This window comes from Fistularia commersonii, chromosome 16 (assembly GCF_037954325.1).
Source record: "Fistularia commersonii isolate RoL2024-O1a breed Wild chromosome 16, RoL_Fcom_v1.0, whole genome shotgun sequence".
NCBI lineage: Eukaryota > Metazoa > Chordata > Actinopteri > Syngnathiformes > Fistulariidae > Fistularia > Fistularia commersonii.
This window is the reverse complement of record NC_141299.1, coordinates 5,791,020-5,812,322: the sequence shown is the minus strand read 5'-3', so window position 1 is coordinate 5,812,322 and position 21,303 is coordinate 5,791,020. Positions and strand designations below refer to the sequence as shown.

The window sequence follows — 21,303 nt, the reverse complement described above, 5'->3', positions numbered from 1 at the left end:
TGGTGAGGCCAAGACCCAGAAGCCCTTTGAAGGATTCGACGTGAAAGAGGCTTAATCTTAGGTATGCTGGCCAAAAGATACTCACCACATCAGTGTTTAATGGGATAACTATATCATGGATTGCTTGTGAAATGAATTACTTCTTTTCAACATAAAGGCACAGAGAATGAAAGACTTGGGAAATCATAGGCAAACAACCAGCCAGCACACTAAAGATATCTACCCCAGGGACATGAGCCGTCCCCTGGGTGCTCCCCTCAGATATGTGGGTAGGCCTCCACGGGATGAAGAGGGGGAGGGTACAGGCTGCGCGGAGGGGATGTGGAGGTTATTTGTGGCCTGTGTGGCCTTCCCTCTTTTCCTGATGAGATGAAAGACAGTGAAGGGAAATAAAGATTAATCACCAGTCATTCGTTTGATCTTTAAATACAGTGGATTGAAAATAAAGAGCGTTTTGTTGCATGCAGAAACATACACGTACAGAAGCAATGTATGCACGCGTTCATATACAGACGATACAGGCAAATACTTCAGCCGTGAGAAACGCGAGTCCCCGCCGGCCTACATCCACAGAGGAAGCAATATACGACAAAAGATGGCAGCTTGGAAATAAAGATGTTGAAGAAGTAAACAAAGCGTTGAGTGCAGGAGAAAAATTACTCCCGTTCCGATGGATAGATATTGTCATTCATGAGTGCGATTATTCCTTTAATGCACAGTTTGAATAAAGAAACCAAACTGTAGGGATGCTAGGATTTATAAGGTAGATACCAGTATTGCTCATTGCTGAGTCCTCATTGTTTCTTCTCATTCCACGCGCTGTCAAATATATCAGCCTGTGTGACAGAGATATTACATTTCACCGTGTGCGTGACAATTTGAGTTATTACATGTCAATGGTCACGATAAGCAGCCTTATGCAATCAGAGCACAAGAAAGAAATACCATCACTATAGGCCAATACCTACTGATTAGCTTAGCAGTTGAGTTCTCACTTCACAGATTTTAATTCCGATTATCAGAACAGGTGCGAGGGGACATTCCCATGTACACACACATGCACGCTCACGCGACCGGTGATTGATTTTATTCCAAGGGAGCCAGGTTCCAGGGTATTAGTGTTGTGATGGTGATGTGTAAAGACTGTTTGATTGTTTGCTTAATCCAGAGGTAACAGGCTGTTTTGGCTGTTTTATTGGCCAATTGTGTAGGTTCCCACCAGTCAGCAGAAGGAAGGTGTCTATGATGTCCCAAAGCGACACCCAGTGAGTGACACTGTGTTTGCCCATGTCCCACTACCCTCCAGCCTGCCTCCCCTCCTCAGTCAAACCTCTCAGCTCTTCAACCATTATCTTCACCCGCCTCAATATAAAGTCTGTCTTTTGTTTTGTCAGTCTTCTTCTGGAAGCTCTAATTTTGCCCCGATTGTACTGCGCCACATCTTACATCCTGTGAAGTGACACACAAAGTGAAGCAGTGTGTCTGTTATTTGCCCTGAGAGGTTTGCTGGGACCCAGTGCCTTGTGCAGTGTGCTGTGCAACTCTGCTGTTTGTGCTAGTTGTGGTGCCTGGTGTCGTTCTCCTTGTGCTCCGTGGTGCCTGGTCCGTATGGTTACATGACATACTCTGTATGTATGTGTGTTGTGTCTGTTAAGCATGCCTGGCTGTGGTTTGCCAGTGATTACTCCGGTGGAAACTTGCATGACCTTTTGCCCAGATTGCATAGAAGATACATGTGATTATTATTCAAATATGTTTTTATTATGGATATCAAATGTACACATCTAAATGTGAATATGCATGAGATGGGATTTTTGAATTTACATCTCGGGATGAACTATTTTTCAACCTATTCATGCAAACAAGTTTCATTGAAAATCTATATCACAGTTTGTATATGTACAGTATTTGTGTGCGGCATAAATCTTGTTGTCCTGGTTATTGGCTTCCGGCGCCAGTGGTCATAATGAAAGATGACCTTGGCCACTGTCAGGCTGCGGCAGCTATAACTCCACTGCTCTTTATCTGCCTATAAAGATGGTAGTTATATTGCTGCCCGGTTTAATCTGCTAAAATCTCTAAAGTCATAATAAGCAGGCTGCTTTCCCTTGTGTCTGTGTGCTGCTGTGAGGTTGTAAGAGTTTATGTGCATTTGTGTGAATTAAGCGTTTCAGCACATCATTCCATATTGATACCTGTCGCTCAGTCCTCCCTCTGTCCATTCAGTGCCCGCCATCACAGTAGGAATTTCAATCTAGAAAATTTCTTAAACCGCTAAACTGGACTCCCCCTCATCACTACTAGCAGACTGATTCCCTCTCTATGAATTTTGGTAGGCTGGGAGTCAGTCCTACAATTTTCTGGCTATTTCTTATCCCTAGCTTTGGTAAGAGGCTTAAAGGAACCATAGTATATCTGCTCTCTCCTCATCCATCCCCTCAACACATGCTGCTATTTGGATTGCCTCTGCACTGGCAGATCTCAGGCTGAGAACAAATCCAATATTTCTATGTTGTTGTTGCCCATTCTTGTTTAAATTTGACAAATTCAAGTCTTATTGGCTTAATGCTGAAATCGAGGCAGTACCTTTGATACGGAAATCAAAGAACTAGAAATGGGTCATAAAAACTTTTGCATCGTCAAGGAGAATACGAGAATTTTTGATCACACAAACTTGTCATTTTACACACACACGCACACAAATGGAAAATGTTAATACTGTGTTGAAACTAGAGAGCAGCTCAGCTCATTACAAAGAACCAATACAGCCCAGTCAAAGACTTATATTGTCCTATTAATGATTTGCTGAATTTTTTTGTGGAGTAAATGCAGGGGTGTGAGATGGGTGTGCCATTGTGGGAATTTTGCCTGAATCTATAAAATCACCTCTTGCAGACTTTGGCCAGAGTTATAAAAACCTAAAATATTTAAACCAGGCCAGCATATCATATTTTCCTCCACACACACACACACACACACACACACACACACACACACACACACAACACCCACAATCATTGTGGTTGTATGCTATTCTAATACTGCACCTCAGTATTAAAAACTAACTTCTGTCTTGATGGTATAAAGGTGCTGAAAAATAAATTATATAGCGCATACCTCAGTTTTAGCATTAAAATATAGTGGGTTTTTGTTAGAGCAGAAATATGAAGAACACACTTCTTTTTGGAATTGAATTTTAGCAAAGATTTGCGAAACAGACTATTTCTTGCATGATGTAATTGGCCTATGAAGGAAAACCCAAAACTGTTGGGCTACTTTAAACAGAAAAATGTTCTGGAAAGTAAGGTTTTTCACAACTCACATTTATATGTCACTGGGCAAATCTTAAAACCTCTGAAGATCTATACCGGCATTTATCTTATAAATCACGTATCAGCCTTACTATTTCCAGCAGTGCAATCATTGGAAATATGATGATACCAATGATAACTGCTAGCATTAAAGCTCTAAACACTGTTCTTTAGTGTGGATTTAGTGTTTATTTAATTTTCTGTGATTGATAGAGGACACCAGCATGGGATGGGATCATTGCTGTGTGTGGACATGCCACAAATGAGATGAAATGTTAACAGCAGCAGACACTACCTCCAGTCTATAGCAATCTCTTTTTTATTTACTCCGTCACCTTCTTAAGCAATGACAGATCAATAAAACACACACAAAGATGCACCCACACACAAAAGGCCATTTCAATCCGCTGAGCCCTTGACCCTTTAAGAACTGAAACGGTTGAATCAACAAACACCTCCGGTATAACGAGGTCTGCGTGGTTTGTCCTCAAGTCTTCTTAAACCCTGGCGCGTGCCCTGATATACTCATCATACCGTCCCTCTTAAATTGAATTTAATCATCAAATCTCTTCCTTAATTGGTCAACCATCCGGGTTTAAATGAAGGTTAAATGGAAAATAGCCTATTAAGTATATACGTTGGTTGCGTGTGTTTTTGTGTGAGTTGAGGAAAAGAGAGAGATTGATTTATTGAACAAATACAAATAGTGCAAGACAGATACATTAACATTATAAGGCTGTTTTCCCCAGAACTGTGTGTCCTTGTCACCTTGTAATTTTTTAACTATTTTTTTTTTTATAATATTTGCATGTGACAGTGAAGCAGTGTGTTTGGTCACTCAGCAGGGGATCAGCAAGGTGCCATTAATTAATGGCGCTGCATAAATTGTATGCAGAACACATGTGTGGAGGTAATTACTATTTCCCTGGAGATGCCTAATTGATAGGTGGTGGCTGCACTCATAAAGATAAAGGGCTGGGCAAGCGTAACATAGACATGGCAAGAGCATAGAATGGACATAGTTGGATAATTGGCAAGGAAAAATAGAGAGGGTTGGGGGGACGATAAAGAATTACAGCCTGAGATGTTCCAGGAAGGATCTGTTAACATAAAAAAAGCATATTGAAAAAAACAATGTTATAAAAGCCTGATCCGGGCATCCAAATAAATAAAAGATGCTGAAAGAGACAAAGAAAATTATCTTAAAGTATCTTAACACATAATGTATGCATAATGGGGTGATTAGTATCATGCAATGTGTGTTCATTAATTGGTCATTAATGCATTATCTACACCATTTAACTTGCACACAGGGTGCCCGGGGTATGGGGGGGCTCAAACTGCACATGGTCTGTATGTAGTATAAAATATATTGTATACTATGGTAAATATAATTAGATGCTCTTGTTCACTCCAACCAACAACCCCCTTGCTTTAACAGAAGTCTTTACCGCCACATCACCAAGGTTTAAATAATAATGGTTCTACTTTTTACTTGAATAGAATTAAAGTTACATTACCTTTGCAAGCTTTCCCTGACTAATCACCACGTTATTCCACTTGACCACTGTAGGCAAAAGCCTTCAATGACACTGAGCAAATTTTAAGAAAATTAGATTTAAGAGGTATATTCAGAAACATCAAATGCATTCGGAAATTGAGAGTCATAATCATTTATTAGATATGACACCTTTCTACCCCAGTCATCGCTGTTTGTTCATGAAGTCTGTTAAAACCAAAAAAAAGGTTTGAAATCTTAAATCAGCATTAGCTAATCTGGTGTGTAAACACAAAAATAAAAACCTCAGGGATCAGGGTGCCTGTCAATCTGTCTCAAGCTGTGGTTACTAATACAAGGCAGCAGGTTAAACAGAAACACAAAGGAGTTTAAATTCGAGCTTTGAGTTGTATTCTAGGTCAGAGGCACAGATGATCTTCTACTATCTTTAAATATTAACTTGGTCTCTAAAACTGACATTAAGCACCTTTCTGTGTGTTTACTGGGGGTTGGATCGGGGTACAGGTTAGTGATTGGAACTCCTGCAGACCATCGCATCGCCCACTGAAATAGGACTCATTTCACAGAACCCCGTCCGCTTTCTCTCCGAGTGTGTGTGTGTGTGTGTGTGTGTGTGGGACAACAACTTAATCTGCTTGTGTGTGAGAACATTTTCATCCCACCTGCCATCTAACACTGGGGTTGTGTTTGCAGAACGGACATCAAAACACCCCCAATCATTACCATCAAAACCATCATTATCATGATCAACCCCTCCAACAAGAAAATACTCCACAACCAGAGAAGCAGCAACCAGCAGTGGGAGATCTCATAGACTTAAACCTGGAATGTGTGTCTGAGGTAAGGTGTTATGTGCATGTACAGCAAAGCAAAGTGGTCTTGTAATAATTGGTCAGCCAAATTATGGTTTTAACGGCTCTATGAAGATGAATACTGCCTTGGGGCTCACTTGTCAGTCCACATAAAAAAAAAAAAAAAAAAAAAAAGAAAATCTTCCTTATGACGCTCGTGTTTCTTTAGTTAAAAGTCACCTCCCCACAGTTGACCCTTTTCATTTATGAATAAAACATGCAAGTTTGCTGTTGTCATAGTAACTAAGTAGAGGGCAAGTGCGGAACTGAGAACTACAGCTATGGGTGCACCCATGTGTTGACAACTGGATGTGTATGCATGTCAGAGAGAAACATTGTACACTATCTTGAAAGAAAAAAAAAAACACCCTGACCGTTCCAGGTGGAGGCTGAACACCCTGTCAAACAGCAGATCATAAAGTATTCTGATAGCCACTACAGCCGAGCTCCTATGAAAGAAGAAAAGTTGCATGACTGAACTGAATGTGGACAGAGGTCTATAAATGTCTACCTTCCAGCGTAGTTCACAAGCTTCACTGGCATTTTTCTTGGTTAAGGAATATTAGCAAAGGCTGTGTATTATTGACTAAAGGTATGCTGCACTGTAGCTTTTAGAGATGTCCATGAGAATTTATTGGATTGTAGGAAAAGAGGAAGCCTTTCTTCAATTTATTTTGTGGATTTAATCCCATGGATACTGTTATCATGCACTGCACCACTTGGGTATCTTGGATATCTCACTTTTCATCTTGGGGAGCAATCTTTATCACCTCTGCAAGAATTTGCAGCCCTCTTCTTTTTGTAAAATATCTTACATTGCCAACTAGACCCATAATGGTAAAACACCATGCACACAGATCCATTTTCTGATAGATGTGAAAAGAAGCTTGTGGTCTTTGTGACCTATGAGAAAGAAGATATTCTAAGAACATTCATTATCTCTAAAGAAATTATATGCATCCACAATTTATGCAAATCTCTGACCATGTATTCAAGGCATAAATTCCTTTATAACTAAAAATAGTGTCTTTCACTCAGCTCTGGCCTTAAGATATTATTAATGTGCAAAAAGGGGGAGATACTAAAGGAAAAGGAAACTGTGAAAAGAAACAATGATACAGAACAAATTCAGATCAAATAGACAGGCTGCTGTCTTTGATAATTTATTCCTTGAGGCTCAAAACAATTGGAGAATGTTAATGACTCACCCATGCTGGTACGATAAAAGTGCTGGGGGCATCTGAAAGTCCATTTTAGGGTCAACTGATGGAAAATGTCTCCATCTGATCCGATGACAAATAGTGTGATAACTTGTGGTAGGTATATCATCATAATCATTTCATCTCATTATCCCATCTCTCCTCACCTCTCTGTTTCCTCTCGTGTTCCTGCCACAGTACTCGGGTAGGTGCCACAAAGTTTTGTGTCGCATGCAGTCTGTGATGCATGTTGCACTGGAATGTTAACTGACAGCATTTGTAGCAATGCACTGTTGCCATTTTACCTGACTGCAAGTGTGTATTGTCTGTGATTCTCAGAATATCAACCAATTACAGATTTTTGGAGACATGTCCACGCCTCCTGACATAACCTCTCCATCAGTGAGTAGCTTTCATAGAAACGTTGTTTGTAATTTACATTTTTATGAATTCTGACACTACATCCACCTCCTGTCTTCCTTTCCTCTTGACCTCTTACCACTACTTTTAAGACTCCCGCCTCTCCTGCAAACAACCTCGACCCATCACAGGGACTTCAGCCTCCAACTGAACTGTTTTCTCCCTTCAATCCTGCGTCTGTACCCTCAGGTAGGAACTTGTTCATTTTCTGCTTCAATAGACCACTGCTGCAAGCAAATGGGAAACAAACATAAAGAGAGTCAGGGAACAGGTGACAGAGGAACTGGATTGTCAGAAGATTCACAAGCCCTTTTTAATGTCTGGAATGTTACGTGCTTGTTTGTCTCACCGCTTGTTCTCACGAAGCCAGATTGACATGTCTAAAGTGAGGAATAGCATGGAGGGACAAGGCTGTTTTAAGTCACAGTAGTTGCTGCCATCATTGTCACATCCTGATTTGAATCGATTATAGATTTTAGTTGCACAAACAAATGTCGGTGCTTATCCAAACACTAACCACGATCAGTCCCTAAGAAAATCATGAAGGATTTGTTTTGGATTAGACGCCTTCACAATACTCCATTTCATACAAGCCACAAAAAACGTAGATGTGCAAATGTACAATACGGAGAAATAAAAACATGTAATGGTGGAAATTGTTTAATGTTGCAATTTCGGTCGCAAAAAAGGATACCGCAATGATTGTTCTTCCCAAATTTTAGGTAGCTCTGTAACACCCTCATTTATGTGCCCATGTGAAAATCTATTAACCCTCATTTGGCAGTGTTCTGAAACCACTCTCTGGGGCTGCATTATGCCAGCTTTAGTTTGTTTAGTATAAAACGACAAAACTGACATCGAGGGGGGGTTTAACTGAATGGATTTTTTCAAGAGACAGAGGCTGGAAGAACACAAGAAAGGGACGGGTTGTGATGGCGGCAAGAAAACTGTGTATTGAATATTAAACGCATCATTAGCTAGCTACTTAAAATACTGCTGATTTACCTGCAGCCGAGGCAACTGCTGTGGTCAGAGGATTGTAGATTTCAAATGAGATGGCTGTACTGACTCCTCAGTATGCACTATACGTTTCCGAATTATATGTTGCTGTGGTCTCACCTCTTTGTGTCTCCTCACCTCCTCTCTCTGCATATGTCAGTAAATCAGGGCGACAAGGTTCAACGTCAGCTTTCTTTGCTGCAGAGAGCAACTAGAGACCCGAGAGGAGAAACTGGCAGCGTACGATAGAAAGGCTTCTACTGATGAGTTTCGGTGATTTTAATGAGTGTGTGTTGAGACCTGCCTTTTCATAATGGCTCTGCCTCACTCTAGAGGTAATTAGGATACTTCACCGCAACCATTAAGAGACAGCCATTAGTTAGAGGCAAAGGTAGGGCAGCATTCTCTGTTGATGCATGGGTTATTATCTGTTTGTTTGTTCGTGGAGGAAATGTAGAGTTGCAGACACATCGGATGCTTTCATCGGTTTTTCTTCTTGTATTTCCGAGTGACATTATCAATAACGTATTTACTATGTCATTATTGTACCTCTCACATCTGACCTTTAGGTTATGTGACAATGGGAGCAGTACCCCCTGGACACTGGTCCCAGCAGGCATTTGCAGCCCAAACCCCACTGGCCTTTGGGGTCCAGTCTCCTCTGGGTCCCGTAGCCCAGGTGCTCCCCGGTGGCCAGCCGCTCATTTGGGGCCAGGCCAATATCTTTCCTGCCACCCAGCAACAGTGGGCGGCCATGGCGGCCGGAGCCTTCCCCCCCACAGCCTACCTCCCTGCACAACCTGTTGGCACTCTGCCCGCCACCATGTTCCAGACTCTCACCCCTGTCACGACTGTGACTCCAGCAGGTGAGACCCATTCAGGTGCAGGAGCAAGTGCTTCAGCTACCTCTCCTTCAGCATCATCAAGTCCGCAACATGGGGAGCGGGCAAAGAAGATGAGCAAGGAGATATTCAAGGTAGGGGGATATTATATATAAGACTGCAAAGATGAAAAAGAGCTAAATGACTTATATGCGACATAGACATGTTGAAAACAGATTGCTTGAAGGAAGCCGTGGACTTACAGTGACTTTACTGTGCATAATGATGTTATTGCATGCAATAAAAAACATGGTGCAGTACAGTGATGCATAAGGAGCTAAAAATAACAGTATTAATAATAATTATAATAATAATAATCAGCTTTACTTGCAGGGACTCTTTCATATGAGAAACAAAGCTAAAAATGCTTTAAAACAAAGAACATGTTCGCAATATACATTAAATTAAATGGAGACTACATGGGAATCAAAATCCATTTAAAATTAATTATATTATCCAGGAATCAAATTACCTTATATTAATAATGAATACATAAATGAATAATATAAGATATGTAATAAAAATGTGCAATTTCTAATGCAAAAATACCATGTCTAAAAGGTAATCTTTTGAAATGCAGAATTTTCTTTTTCAATCTCTTTTTCATAAAGATACTCAATGCTGCAGTGCAAGTGACTGGAGATGCATCACTAAATTTGTCAGTTTGTAAGAGCCATGAAATAAATATATGAAATTGAAAAAAGGATAACAATAAAAATTAATATAAAACTGAACCTGCAGCATGAATCCAATCTGCAGGGAAGAAATTATGTTGCGCGAGTCCTTGTTTTCCACCATTCTATGTGTCGAGGCCTTTTTTGCATCAATAAATATTGAAGGGATTCAGTATCATATTAGGAAATAAAGGTAATTGTAACAGACCATTCCACACTAGACCAAGCTGTCAAATACCATGTTGCGTATGCAGCATTACCAGTTATGCAAAGCACTATAATTGAGTAAATAATCCTATGGCAACTAAAATATAGATATCATAATTCAAATATACTTTCATGAAAGTGGAAAAAATTGGGCAAATATCTTTACTTCCCCAAGCTTAGTTCACTTCCTGTGCAGCACTAATCCGTTTATCTTGATGCAAATTTATGAACACATTTTCAAAACAATGGAAAGTATTCAGTATTAAGCAAGATTATTATTATTTCATTAATAGTGGTTGTGGTAATAATGGTGGAAGTGGTGATAGTAATGTTAGCAGTACAACACCCAGGTTTCAGGGTCTTAAATGATTTTACCTTTATAATTTACATAAACCGTCACAGAGACAAGGCTTCATTCTGAGATCCAGTGCCGGAATGTAAATCGTTCATATCACTGAAGTAGCTCCCAGGCAATTGCAGACGAGTTTTTACCAAAATGGACAGGTGTAGGGTGACAAAACACTGTCAAATCCAGCTAGGGGCTAATTACCTAGCAGATAGTCCGACTAAACCCTTACAGAAACCAAAACTAAGGCTTAACCTTATCTTAACCAGCAACCCTAAAGGGAGACCAATTTTGGTCCACGGGATAAACTTAACAGTGACCCCCAAGGGAGTAATAGTTTGCCAAGGCTTAGGTCAAGAGCGAAAATAGGAATGAAGAATGTCCGTCTGACTAATGTCTCCCCCTCCCCCCTTTTAGGATTTTCAGCTGGCAAAGCCTCCAGCTATGCCATCAAAGAAGGGAGAACAGCCCGGCTTAGCAGGAACCTCAGAGGCATTCAGCACTTACTTCAGCCGCGTAGGCACGGCCCAGGACACGGATGACTGTGATGACTTTGACATTTCCCAAATGAATCTGACACCAGTCACCTCAACAACACCATCCACCAACTCACGTACGCGTTTGAAATTCTTTCTGCAATACCACATATCTGTCCTTTAGCTCTGCGTGACTCAGCTTTTCTCCGCCTGCAGCGCCCACGCCAGTTCCGAGGCAGAGCTCTCCCTCCAAGTCCTCAGCTTCCCATATCAGTGACCCACCCACTGACGCCACAGACCCCCCCACCGACGACTCGTTCGGGGAAGCAGAAGGCAGCCCTAGTCGCAGTGGGGAGGAGGATGCTGTAAGTCTGCATCGAGTCGTCGGCGCGTCTGTGTGTGTGTATTAGAATTAGAGACAGATTTGTGAGATAAATCAAGTGTATGCGTTTAGTAACACACTTTTCATGCCACTCCAACCTGCGCCAAGTGTTGTCACCATCCGTGTCTGCTGATGAATAGCCAGCGTTGTAGTGTTGGTGGGCCAGTTAATCACTCTGGCTGATTAAAGGGCTGACAGTGTTGTGTGAGTGTGTGCAAGCACACACACACTAAGCGTATGTTTCTGTTTGACCAAGAGGAATTGTGTGTGTTTGCGTGTGTGAGAGTGAGAGAGATCATGGTCAACATAGCATTAAATTAGCTGTTGGAATTGTCTAAGACATCATTAAGCTGTTATTAATATCAGCCTAGAAGCATCCATACATCATATCTATATGAACAAGCTCATCTCTGGTGAGATCGGGGGGCAAGCGGCCCAACTCTTTTTCATGGGGCATTTAATACTTATTTGAAAGAAGAACCAGTTTTAGTCAAGGGGAACACCAGGGTAGAATGCATGACCTTCCAAGTAGTAAAACTTTCCTTTACATTTCCCCTTTTTTTTCTCTACTTATTCTGTTTCTTTCAAGTATTCTTTTCTCTCTGTTTTATTTTCCTGCTACTCACTACCCAGGTGTGAAGCATTGCTTATAGCCTCCAATCCAGCTATTATTGAGAGAATGGTGGGCACTCACCCTGCTGAAAATGTCACCGAGCCTGAATAACATCAAGAAGCGTTACACAACACAAAGAAATGTACATGGGTGGTCGGCAGTGAGTGAGTGACTGCAGTGAAAAGGTTATAAAGCCAGAAGTACAGATGGAGTGAGGGCAGGAATATCGCCAATGCTGCAAGGCAAGATGTAAAAAGCTGGTACTTTGAAAAAAAGCAAAAAAAACAAGCATTTAATGGAGTAAAAACTCATGCCTTTTAGTTATCGACAGTTAGTTTGCATATGTATTGCTGTTTTTGTGTACATTCACAAATGACTTGATGAGGAAGCCATGCGGTGATACAAGAGAGAATGGACATCTTTTTTTCTGTCTTTTCTTCAAACGCACATCCCCTCTTGTAGTTTTTACCAATCCTGCAGTCTTTTTTTCCAGGTTTTCTTTTCTCTCGCTCCTTCCGCCCTGTCGCTTAAATCCTATTCCTTGCCTCCTTGAGCTGTTTTCTCTACCATTCTTTCCTGCTTCCCCTTCTTTCCTGTTTAGGGGTGTGGCTCTGGGTCGCCCTGCCCCAGTGAGACAGCAGAGCCCAGCCCAGACCAGGCCAGTCCAGAGGCTGGGAGCTAGATAGCAGCAGGGCTTGGTAGGTACTTATCTCTTCCCTTCCTCTTCTGACTCCTACTCCTTCACCTCCTTGCCACTTTCTGTTTAATCTTTCAAATCGCTCACAGCGTACATGTTCAAAAGACGACATGCGATTCAAGGTCCATTTTTCATCACGTGCATGATTTTGAATTTATGAGACTTTGCTTGTGTTTAAATGTGTCTGTTGTGATTTTTGTAATTCCTTGTAAACATATCTGTAGGTCATGAGTAAACATCACATGCGGGTTTTTGAAACAAAACCATCAGTGGTGTTCAAAATGGCCATAGCTCTCTGCACTCTCCTTGTGTTGTCTTTTTATGGCGTTTATATATCACACTATAAAAGCTGTTGTGTGTGACAGCCAATCAGAAACTGCGCAAGTCAGTGAGCAGGATGCCCTCTCGGATCTGACAATATTGTCTGCAATGTGCAGATCATGGATGTTAAGGGTTAATGTTAATATCCTGTAAATAAGGCATGTTATAATGTTGAACACTATTAAGTTTATCAATGATATGTATTTCATAATGTGAAAGTGAGTGCATGGAACCATATTGTTTCCTTTTTTGCATTTCACTCCATTACCCATAACATAATGCATATTTCTTTTAAGAAACTTGTAACATCAATATAAAGTTTGCTCTCAATCTTAGCCAGCAAGACACAAGTAAACAGAAATACACACACACACACACACACACACACACACACACACACACAGTCATACATGCAGAGTCAGTCTGATCTCTGGCTCCCTACCCAGTGTCCTCACCCACATGATTCCTGACTGTGGCTCCTTAATGATAGCTGTTGGCACTCACACAGGGAAAAGTATAATGGTTTTGTTTTCATCAGCTAATACTATCCTGCCAAGATTAATGACTACCCCCTCATAATTGGCATTAATTAAATCTCCAGAATTCTCCTATTTCCTCCCTACTTAAGGGAGGCTGAGCTTCCCTCCCCTTCTGGCCCCCGTTCTCGTATTCAGACAGTATGAAAGCTGCAGGCCAGCAGGTGGTTACCCGTCTTAAGTGAAAGAATGGATTGGGGACTTCTGAGAATTGAAACTGGCTCTCGACTCTTTTGGCCAGAGGCTTTGCATTTCTCTTTTTCTCGGACGTACTGCTTTGGTCTTAGTCAAATGACGTTGCTCCCATATAGTGTTTCATTGTTCAGTCACATCAACTTTAGAGATCTTCTATGTGCATATTAGGTAGATGTATTCCCCAGACTAAGGTGCACCTGTAAGTGATACCGGAAAAACAACGTGTAAAATGTGTGTGTTTGTGAATGTGTATTTGTGCTTGGCTTGGCCGACTAATACTCCTCGAACTTTGTAGGTCCCAAAGACACATGTTCGTGCTAGTGAGAGTGTAAGTGTTCTTTCTTGTGCAGTCTCATCATGTGCATGACACTTGGAGAGAGCGCTCCCCAAGTGTCAGCCATGAAATGGCCTGCTTCCATGGCTCAATGAGCAACCACACATTTCCCCTCCAGCCCGCTCGCTAAAATACGCGCACACACACACACACACACTCACATACAAACGTCCACATATATAACACCCAGGCCTTCCGGCTGATGCTGCACCAGCACATCCATACCTCCAGCCACCCCCCTTCCTTCTCCGGGCTGGGTTTGATAGAGCTGAAGCACCCCCAGTTGGCAGCGGCAGTTAGATGATGCAGGGTGACACTGCAGAGCGGCTCTGGTGCAGTGGCTGAGCAGTGTGCGTTTGCTGTCACTGCTTGTCTCAGCCTCTTTGTCACCTCTCTCAGGGCTGCTGGCAGATACTTTCTGCTGACTGTCCTGCCTCAGCCTAGCGCAACAATCCCAATTCTGTGCTCTGGGATCCAAAGTATTGTTCCCAGACTTAGCCACATTGTTCTAAAAAGATCCAAACGTGTGCAAAAAAAAAAAGCAAAAGACGAAATGTATTGAGGTTGTATTTGATCGGAGTGCCTGCTGGGATTTTGAGTCCAAAGCTTCTGTATTTCAATCGGTGATAATTTGCCGCAAGATACAAAGAGATGGTTATCCAGGTATAGTCTAAGCCTCTCTTGATTTGCGTGAAAATACTAACACAATTATATTTGGTCCTAAACAATGGACATTCAACAGATTCATCAGAAATTCTTTTACAGAACCCAACTTCCCTCCCTTCTTTACTCTGTGTTGTGAAAGTAAGGTCATACAGTATGCCTCAGTGTTACCATATTATTCTTGAGAATGTTGTCATCGCCAGATGCTACAACAATATATGCCTGAATTTTAATTTTATGCAGCCCGTTAGAGTTTCAGGACTACAATATTAGATATCTTAAGGTCAAGGAGAATGTCTGATCACATCAGGTGCATTTTTGACTCTTCAGTCCTCACATTCATTCCTGTCAAGGTTTCATCAGATAAAATTCATCAGGTGCAACACATTCTTGTATGGGGGCTCATGGTCGACCCAAAATTTGAAACCTTTTCTCCCTGCTGATTGAGAGAAGTCCATATAATAAACCAGACAGTCATCTCCAATCAAGTTGTCTGAACACCAGATTGAATGGCTGACTTTGATTATGTGTACAATAATGGGCCCATTGCGACGGACTGCAGTGGGCTCAGCACTCTGACTGCAGGGTGTTCCATCATCCACTGTTGTCCTCCGGCTCAGTTGGAGAGAAATGCAGACGTGATGACTCATAACTGGTCTTTCAAAACGCTAGTTTATATCTGTGATTCATACTAGCCCTGGAGGGAGCCTGGAGTGGGAGAGAATATGCATGTGCGCACAGAATGACACACTCAAACAATTATTCAGGCATGAAACGCAAGGTTTCCTGTGTGAGGGTTGAGGTTTTACTGAAGGCTCTGAACGACCTGAAAGGGTAAATAATTGGCCTTTTACAGACCGATGTGCTACTGCCGCCTGCTGGTGATGTTTGGTGCACTAACAGACAAACCCCTGCAGGGTTGACTCTTGTCTGCCAGTGCTTGCCAGTTATTGAATGAATGAATCATTAAGTTAAGCCATTTCTTTAAAACACTCAAATGAATGCTAGAAGTGAGACACTAGGTCCAGCAAGGATTTCATAATGTAGAAAAGAAATAACTGATAATTGCTTCCCTTCTTCTTTCTTATGCACAGAAGGAGAAGGACCCTCTCTACGCCCAGATCAACAAAGGGAAAAAATAGACGCACAGGAAAACAGACCTGACCAGCACTGCGAGGCAGAGAAACCAGAGAAAGGAGTAGTGTGTGTGTGTGTGTGTGTGTGTGTGTGTGTGTGTGTGCGCGCGAGAGAGTGTGAGAGAGTGAGAGAGTGACAGAGAGAGAGCGAGAGAGAGAGAGCGAGAGAGGGAGAAACTGAGAAAGAGAGAGAACATGGGTATTCCCCTTTGTATGTCTGTGTGTATATGTCAGAGAGATAGACAGTCTGGCATATCTTCCTGGCGGGCCGACTCCTTCTTCTCCGGATAAAAACCCTCCCAGGCGGAGCCTTTACGCCCATTCTACCCTCCTCCTCCTCCTCCTCCACCTACTCTCTTCCTCCTTTTTGAAACCATTTCTCCTCCTGAGAGAAGAGAGTTCTCTCGGTCATTCACTCCAGTCAGGAGGGATATTAATCACCGAGATGGATCCAGTTCTCCCTCCACTGCACCGTCTTCTCCTCCCTTCTCCCTCTAGTGACTCACACCCAGCCTTACAGACGAAACCTGCTACCGTCCTTCTGCCCTCTTTCCTCCTTCCCTTGCTTTTACACTTTTCCTTCTGCCTCCTGTGTCTGGGTAGACTGTGCTGCTAGGAGGGACTGAAACAAGCAGTGCCTCCACGTCTCCGACAAACACCAACACGTACGTTCATCCGGATTAGAATGATCATCTTTGGTTTTAGTGGATAGAATCTGTATCTGTAGCAAGGAGATCCCAGAGGTGGAGCCAGACTCTTACGGGCCCATCAGGTACAGTCCATTACTGGGATCACAGGTTGGTTTCCCTCATTTGTGAGTGTCTGCTGGATCACTATGCAGAAACAGACTCTCTGGGAGCTCCTCACTCACAGACTAGACACACACACACACACACACACACACACACACACACACACACACACACACACACACACACACATTGTTCACACAGCCAACATTCAGTCGTGAACAAAAACACACATGCACATGTGCAAACAGACACTCCTCGCCCTCTAACGTGCATACACACACACGGTAAATTGCCAAATGTCTCTCCTTGCAGACAGACTCGTTCAGAAGACCAGACAAACTGAGGAACGGACCCTGAGAGGGAAATGTTGCAAGTCAAACAGATTCTGTGATTGAACTGTTCATTCTCTATAGCTTTTGTACAATACCAATTTAAAAAGAAGAAATTCAAAAAATTGAATTTTTATTTTATAAGTCAATCAAGCCGCTGGGGTCAGCTCTATAGAACTTATAGAGTCAACATGGCTTTAAGGCATCTGATCGTGGGTTTGCCAAACTCATTTTGTAAATAATGACAACAATTACCATTTTTCCACTGGACTTCTGTGCCATAAAATAGGGAGGCTTCAGTTATGCAAATTTTTAACATTAGCCCAAGCAATAGCAACATACATAGGGGTGACAAATTAAAGGAAAAGTAAGAGCGACCAACTCTAGACCTTAGAGGACACAAAAGTGTCTCAGTCAAAGCATCTGTGGGAGACAGGAAACACTGACTGGTAGAAAAGGAGTGTTTATTGCTCCGGGAGCGTCACACACTCTGTTAGAAGGGTAGATGCTCAAGTGTAGAGAACCTGCTCTAACAGTTTGTGGTACCCCGTCACCTTATGACAATACATTATATTGGCTTTCCTTTAATTTGTCACCTATTTGAGTGTTTTTCTCCTGTTTTCCAACCATGATTTGTTGCCTTTTATTCATCTGCGTGTTTTTTTTTTCCCCTTCTTGTGCATGGAGGTTGTAGCGCTTTGTCTTAGCCACACTTACTAATCCTGACACTCCCTATACACAATCTTTCAGGCTCCAAAGTGTCTCTAGTCCATTAAGATTGTTATTCTTCTGATATGATCATTTCTACTTTCTGTTAGCCATAGCCTTAACACCACAGCACTCTTTACTTGTGCCACAACCTATGTTTCCATATTGAAGTCTTAGGTGTTGGGCAGCACTGACTATCTTCACAACCCCCAGTCCCCTGGAGTTGTCTTAAAGAGCCACCCCTGCCCATTCGTCCATCTGTTGGTCAGGTGCCAAACTGCCATTGTTGAGCGTCTTGTGGGAACTGCAGCAACCTCTTCTACAACTACACCAACTGTGATGCCTACAACTCCTATTTTATGGCCAGAGTCTTCATGTCACGTGAGAACTCTTATGGACTGATGATGCTGATTAATTTCGAGATTTGACACCTAGATGACGAGCGATGAAATCGAATAAAAAGGGAAACATTGCAGTTTGAGTGCATAACATTTCTAGACCTGTTTTAACTTTACCTCAGCTAACGGTTTCTAAATGTAAATTGAGACATTATTTTTATCTTTACCAATATGACATTCTACAGTGGGTTTTTAGATGATTTTTCTTTTCTCTTTTAATTTACGTATTCCACCATGTATTACTGTTCCAAATAAATACATCCAAAATGACTAATATATTCATCTATTTGTCTATTGATTTTACTATGGATTTCTGTGTGCATATGAGCAAGTGAGAGAGCTTAATGGTTTGTGCCAGGCCAGAGGTGACCCTCAATGTTTTTGTGCTTAATTTGAAGCAAAGACCGCCACAGCATTTTCTTGTAATTTAACACAGCTTTAATGGCCTGTCACATTCTGCTACACTTATGAAAGATGTCCTAAGCTTTATTAGCAACCAAGTACAAAGTTTCCCTCCTCCCCTTGGAAATGCGTGGTCTTCCCAATGTGCGGCACATCGAATTTCATGGTTTTCAGAACAGAACTTAACACATAATTTCACCAACATAGAAATATGGTATAACACAGGGATGTCAAACTCATTTTGGTCCAGGGGCCATATGTGGATGAATTTTATATCAAGGGGGCCGGACCAGTAAAATCATTGCGTAATTATCTAGAATTAACACTAAGTCCAAATTTTTCCTTTGTTTTAGTGTAAGGGAGAATAGGTAAATTATATAAATCTTTATATGTAATGAACTCTTCCTTCAAAAAATAGATGACAAACAACCTGAGATTCATTAAGGAAAGTAAGTGCAATGTCAACAACACTTTGCCTCAGTTCTTGTGTTTGCATTTTGTTGTATTTTATTTGCCATGGCAAGTCTCATAGTGGCACCGAATCTTGCTGCACCCACACCAAGCATACAGGTTACTTATTAACCTCAACGAACAAATGAGAAGTGGTCCATTTTACTTGGAAAACCCTACACTCCATGTCAACTTTTCTGTTTTTTGACAACAGCATCATGCTGATGAGGATATCGGGGCCAACGGAAAAGCAGGTACATTTTTAACAAGAAGTTAAAATGTTGTTACAGACCCTGAAGCTGCATTGCTGCCATCTGCTGTAAGTTTTGAGTCACATAGTGTTGTGCCATGTTGCTGACCAACCACTAACTCAACAGTGTGCCCCTAGCAGACAATATAGGAGCTGCATTTTTATTTTAAAAAAGCAGCTCATGATTTTTATGTATTTTTTCAAATTGTAGTTTTATTCCATGGGCTGAAACTGACCCCCTGGTGGGCTGGCACTGGCACGTGGGCCGTACGTTTGACACCCCTGGTATAACACCTCCTTTTATGCTAATTCATCATTAATCAGTTTATTATTGTGGTCTATCAGCACAATAGTACCTTATTAGTCATTATTGGGCACTTATTTAAAATGCCATGTTAAAACTCATATGGTTGTTGTAAAAGTTTGTTTTCAATTTGATTAAATAGAAGGAGAAACAAGGCATCACACCCTTGAGACCAGGGCACTCTGCTGGAGCCTAGGCTCTGGAACCATATTCCTGGATACAGGATAACCTACTCTTTTCTACAATTGCTCTCCATGTATGTGGGTATACTTAGAAGTTCCTGACACCAGTGTATTGAAGTTGACCCCTCTGAACAGGGAACTGCAGATACATGTGAGGTTACATGTGGATGGAATGAACTCTCTTGTCAATTGTTTCTGTTCATATGTCAAACCATCTGAGGATTCGGTCTTCTTGGGGGTTACTGGGACCTTTCTTGGATTGCGCACCACCTTGTGACTCCGTGTCTCTGTTGCGAGACTTCAACACTTATGTGGGCAACAAATGGGAAATCTTTATATGGATGATTGTGAAGAGGAGCTTACCTGATCTGAGTGATGTCTTTTAAATGAACGTCAGTTGCATGGCTTGGCCATAACAAACACAAGCTTCGAGCATGAGATTGTTCATAAACCAGCAAACGTTTGGTCAACGATCAATAATAGACTTTGTTGCTGCTATAGTCATTGGATCCATAAGCATGTGCCTGGAACGTGCAGATTAAAAGAGGTGCTGAGCTGTGAGCCAATCACCACCTGGTGGGTAGTTGTGGATGAGGAAATCTGCCAGACAGACCCAGTGAACTCTGACAGTTTGCGTGAACTGTTATAATTTAGTTTAGGATTCTCTCCACAAGATCTTGAAATCACACCTCCCGGGATGCCTGGGTTGACCTATTTAGTCTAGTATTTACTGCGTCTGCGTGTGTATATATCCCATTTGTACGTAAATTATTCAAACATATATTTACGTATGGGCGGCGCGGTGGTTAGCGCTTCGGCCTCACGGCACAAAGAACCCTGGGTTATTTCTGACAAGGGGACCTTTCTGTGTGGAGTTTGCATGTTCTCCCCGTGTCTGCACTGGTTTCCTCCAGGTTCTCCGGTTTCCACTCACAGTCCAAAAACATCCTGCAGGTTAACTGGAAAAAAAATTGGGAAAAGTCCCCCGAATGAGTGAGTGAGTAAATGGTTGTTTGCTTGTATATGTTGCCCTGCAATTGGCTGGCAACCAATCCGGGTGTACCCCACCTCTCGCACGATGACAGCCGGGATAGGCTCCAGCATCTCCCGCAATCCTGAGTACAGTATAAGCGGCAGATGATGGATGGATGGATATTTACATACATACACAGACAGACTTTCTTGAGTGCTACTGTGTATGTTGCTTCACACTGCTGCTCAAATCTCTGGGCGGCTCTGGAAACAACATCTTGGTCACTGGATAATCCCCCAACCTCTCTGTCAGCAGATTACATGCGACTTTTTGTTTGGTGAGAAATCCTCCTTATGGAAAATGTCTGAAAACTGCAGTGGAATGGGATTTTCCAGAAAAGGGGCCATTGTAGATGGAAATACATGTTACATTTTGAGTCCCATTTCTCAGTGTTTTTATTGTCAAAAAAATATATTTCGTCTCGCCTCAGTTGTTTTGTGCTACAAAACGATCCCAGACAGCTCAGCATGTAACATATAATGATTACAAGATGTAGGAAATATGACCCTCGAAATAAAAATGTATTTCTTCCTGTTTCTCGTATCGAGATTAAACACATTTTTTGATTTTACCAGAGACAATAATGTTTCACATTTTAAAGTAGGGGCTTTTAGAGCGATCCAAATGGTTAGCTGAGCCAATAAATGATAATAATAAACAGTGGCCAATGAAGTCATACAATCAAGGTATGTGCTGACTGTCACACCTGTCAAACATAGGAGATGACCATTAAAT

At 41.8% G+C, this 21,303-nt stretch overlaps 1 protein-coding gene across 8 annotated transcripts in view; it reads left to right on the top strand.

Annotated features, from left to right (window-relative positions):
• The window catches only part of dab1a (DAB adaptor protein 1a), a 76,814-nt gene extending 58,591 nt beyond the window's left edge, over window positions 1–18,223 (top strand). For 3 of the 8 annotated variants that reach the window (XM_086161732.1, XM_086161729.1, XM_086161725.1), the window contains 8 exons: window positions 5,524–5,670; window positions 7,220–7,282; window positions 7,393–7,489; window positions 8,869–9,275; window positions 10,825–11,020; window positions 11,100–11,248; window positions 12,480–12,576; window positions 15,719–18,223. In XM_086161732.1, the coding sequence (XP_086017858.1) occupies window positions 5,524–5,670; window positions 7,220–7,282; window positions 7,393–7,489; window positions 8,869–9,275; window positions 10,825–11,020; window positions 11,100–11,248; window positions 12,480–12,560 (1,140 nt within the window). In that variant the 3' untranslated portion in view covers window positions 12,561–12,576; window positions 15,719–18,223. Of the gene's footprint in view, window positions 1–1,211; window positions 1,266–5,523; window positions 5,671–7,219; window positions 7,283–7,392; window positions 7,490–8,868; window positions 9,276–10,824; window positions 11,021–11,099; window positions 11,249–12,479; window positions 12,577–15,718 lie in introns of all 8 variants that reach the window. The other 5 variants (XM_086161730.1, XM_086161731.1, XM_086161724.1 and 2 more) reach the window with 4 other exon arrangements.
• Window positions 18,224–21,303: the final 3,080 nt, after the last annotated feature.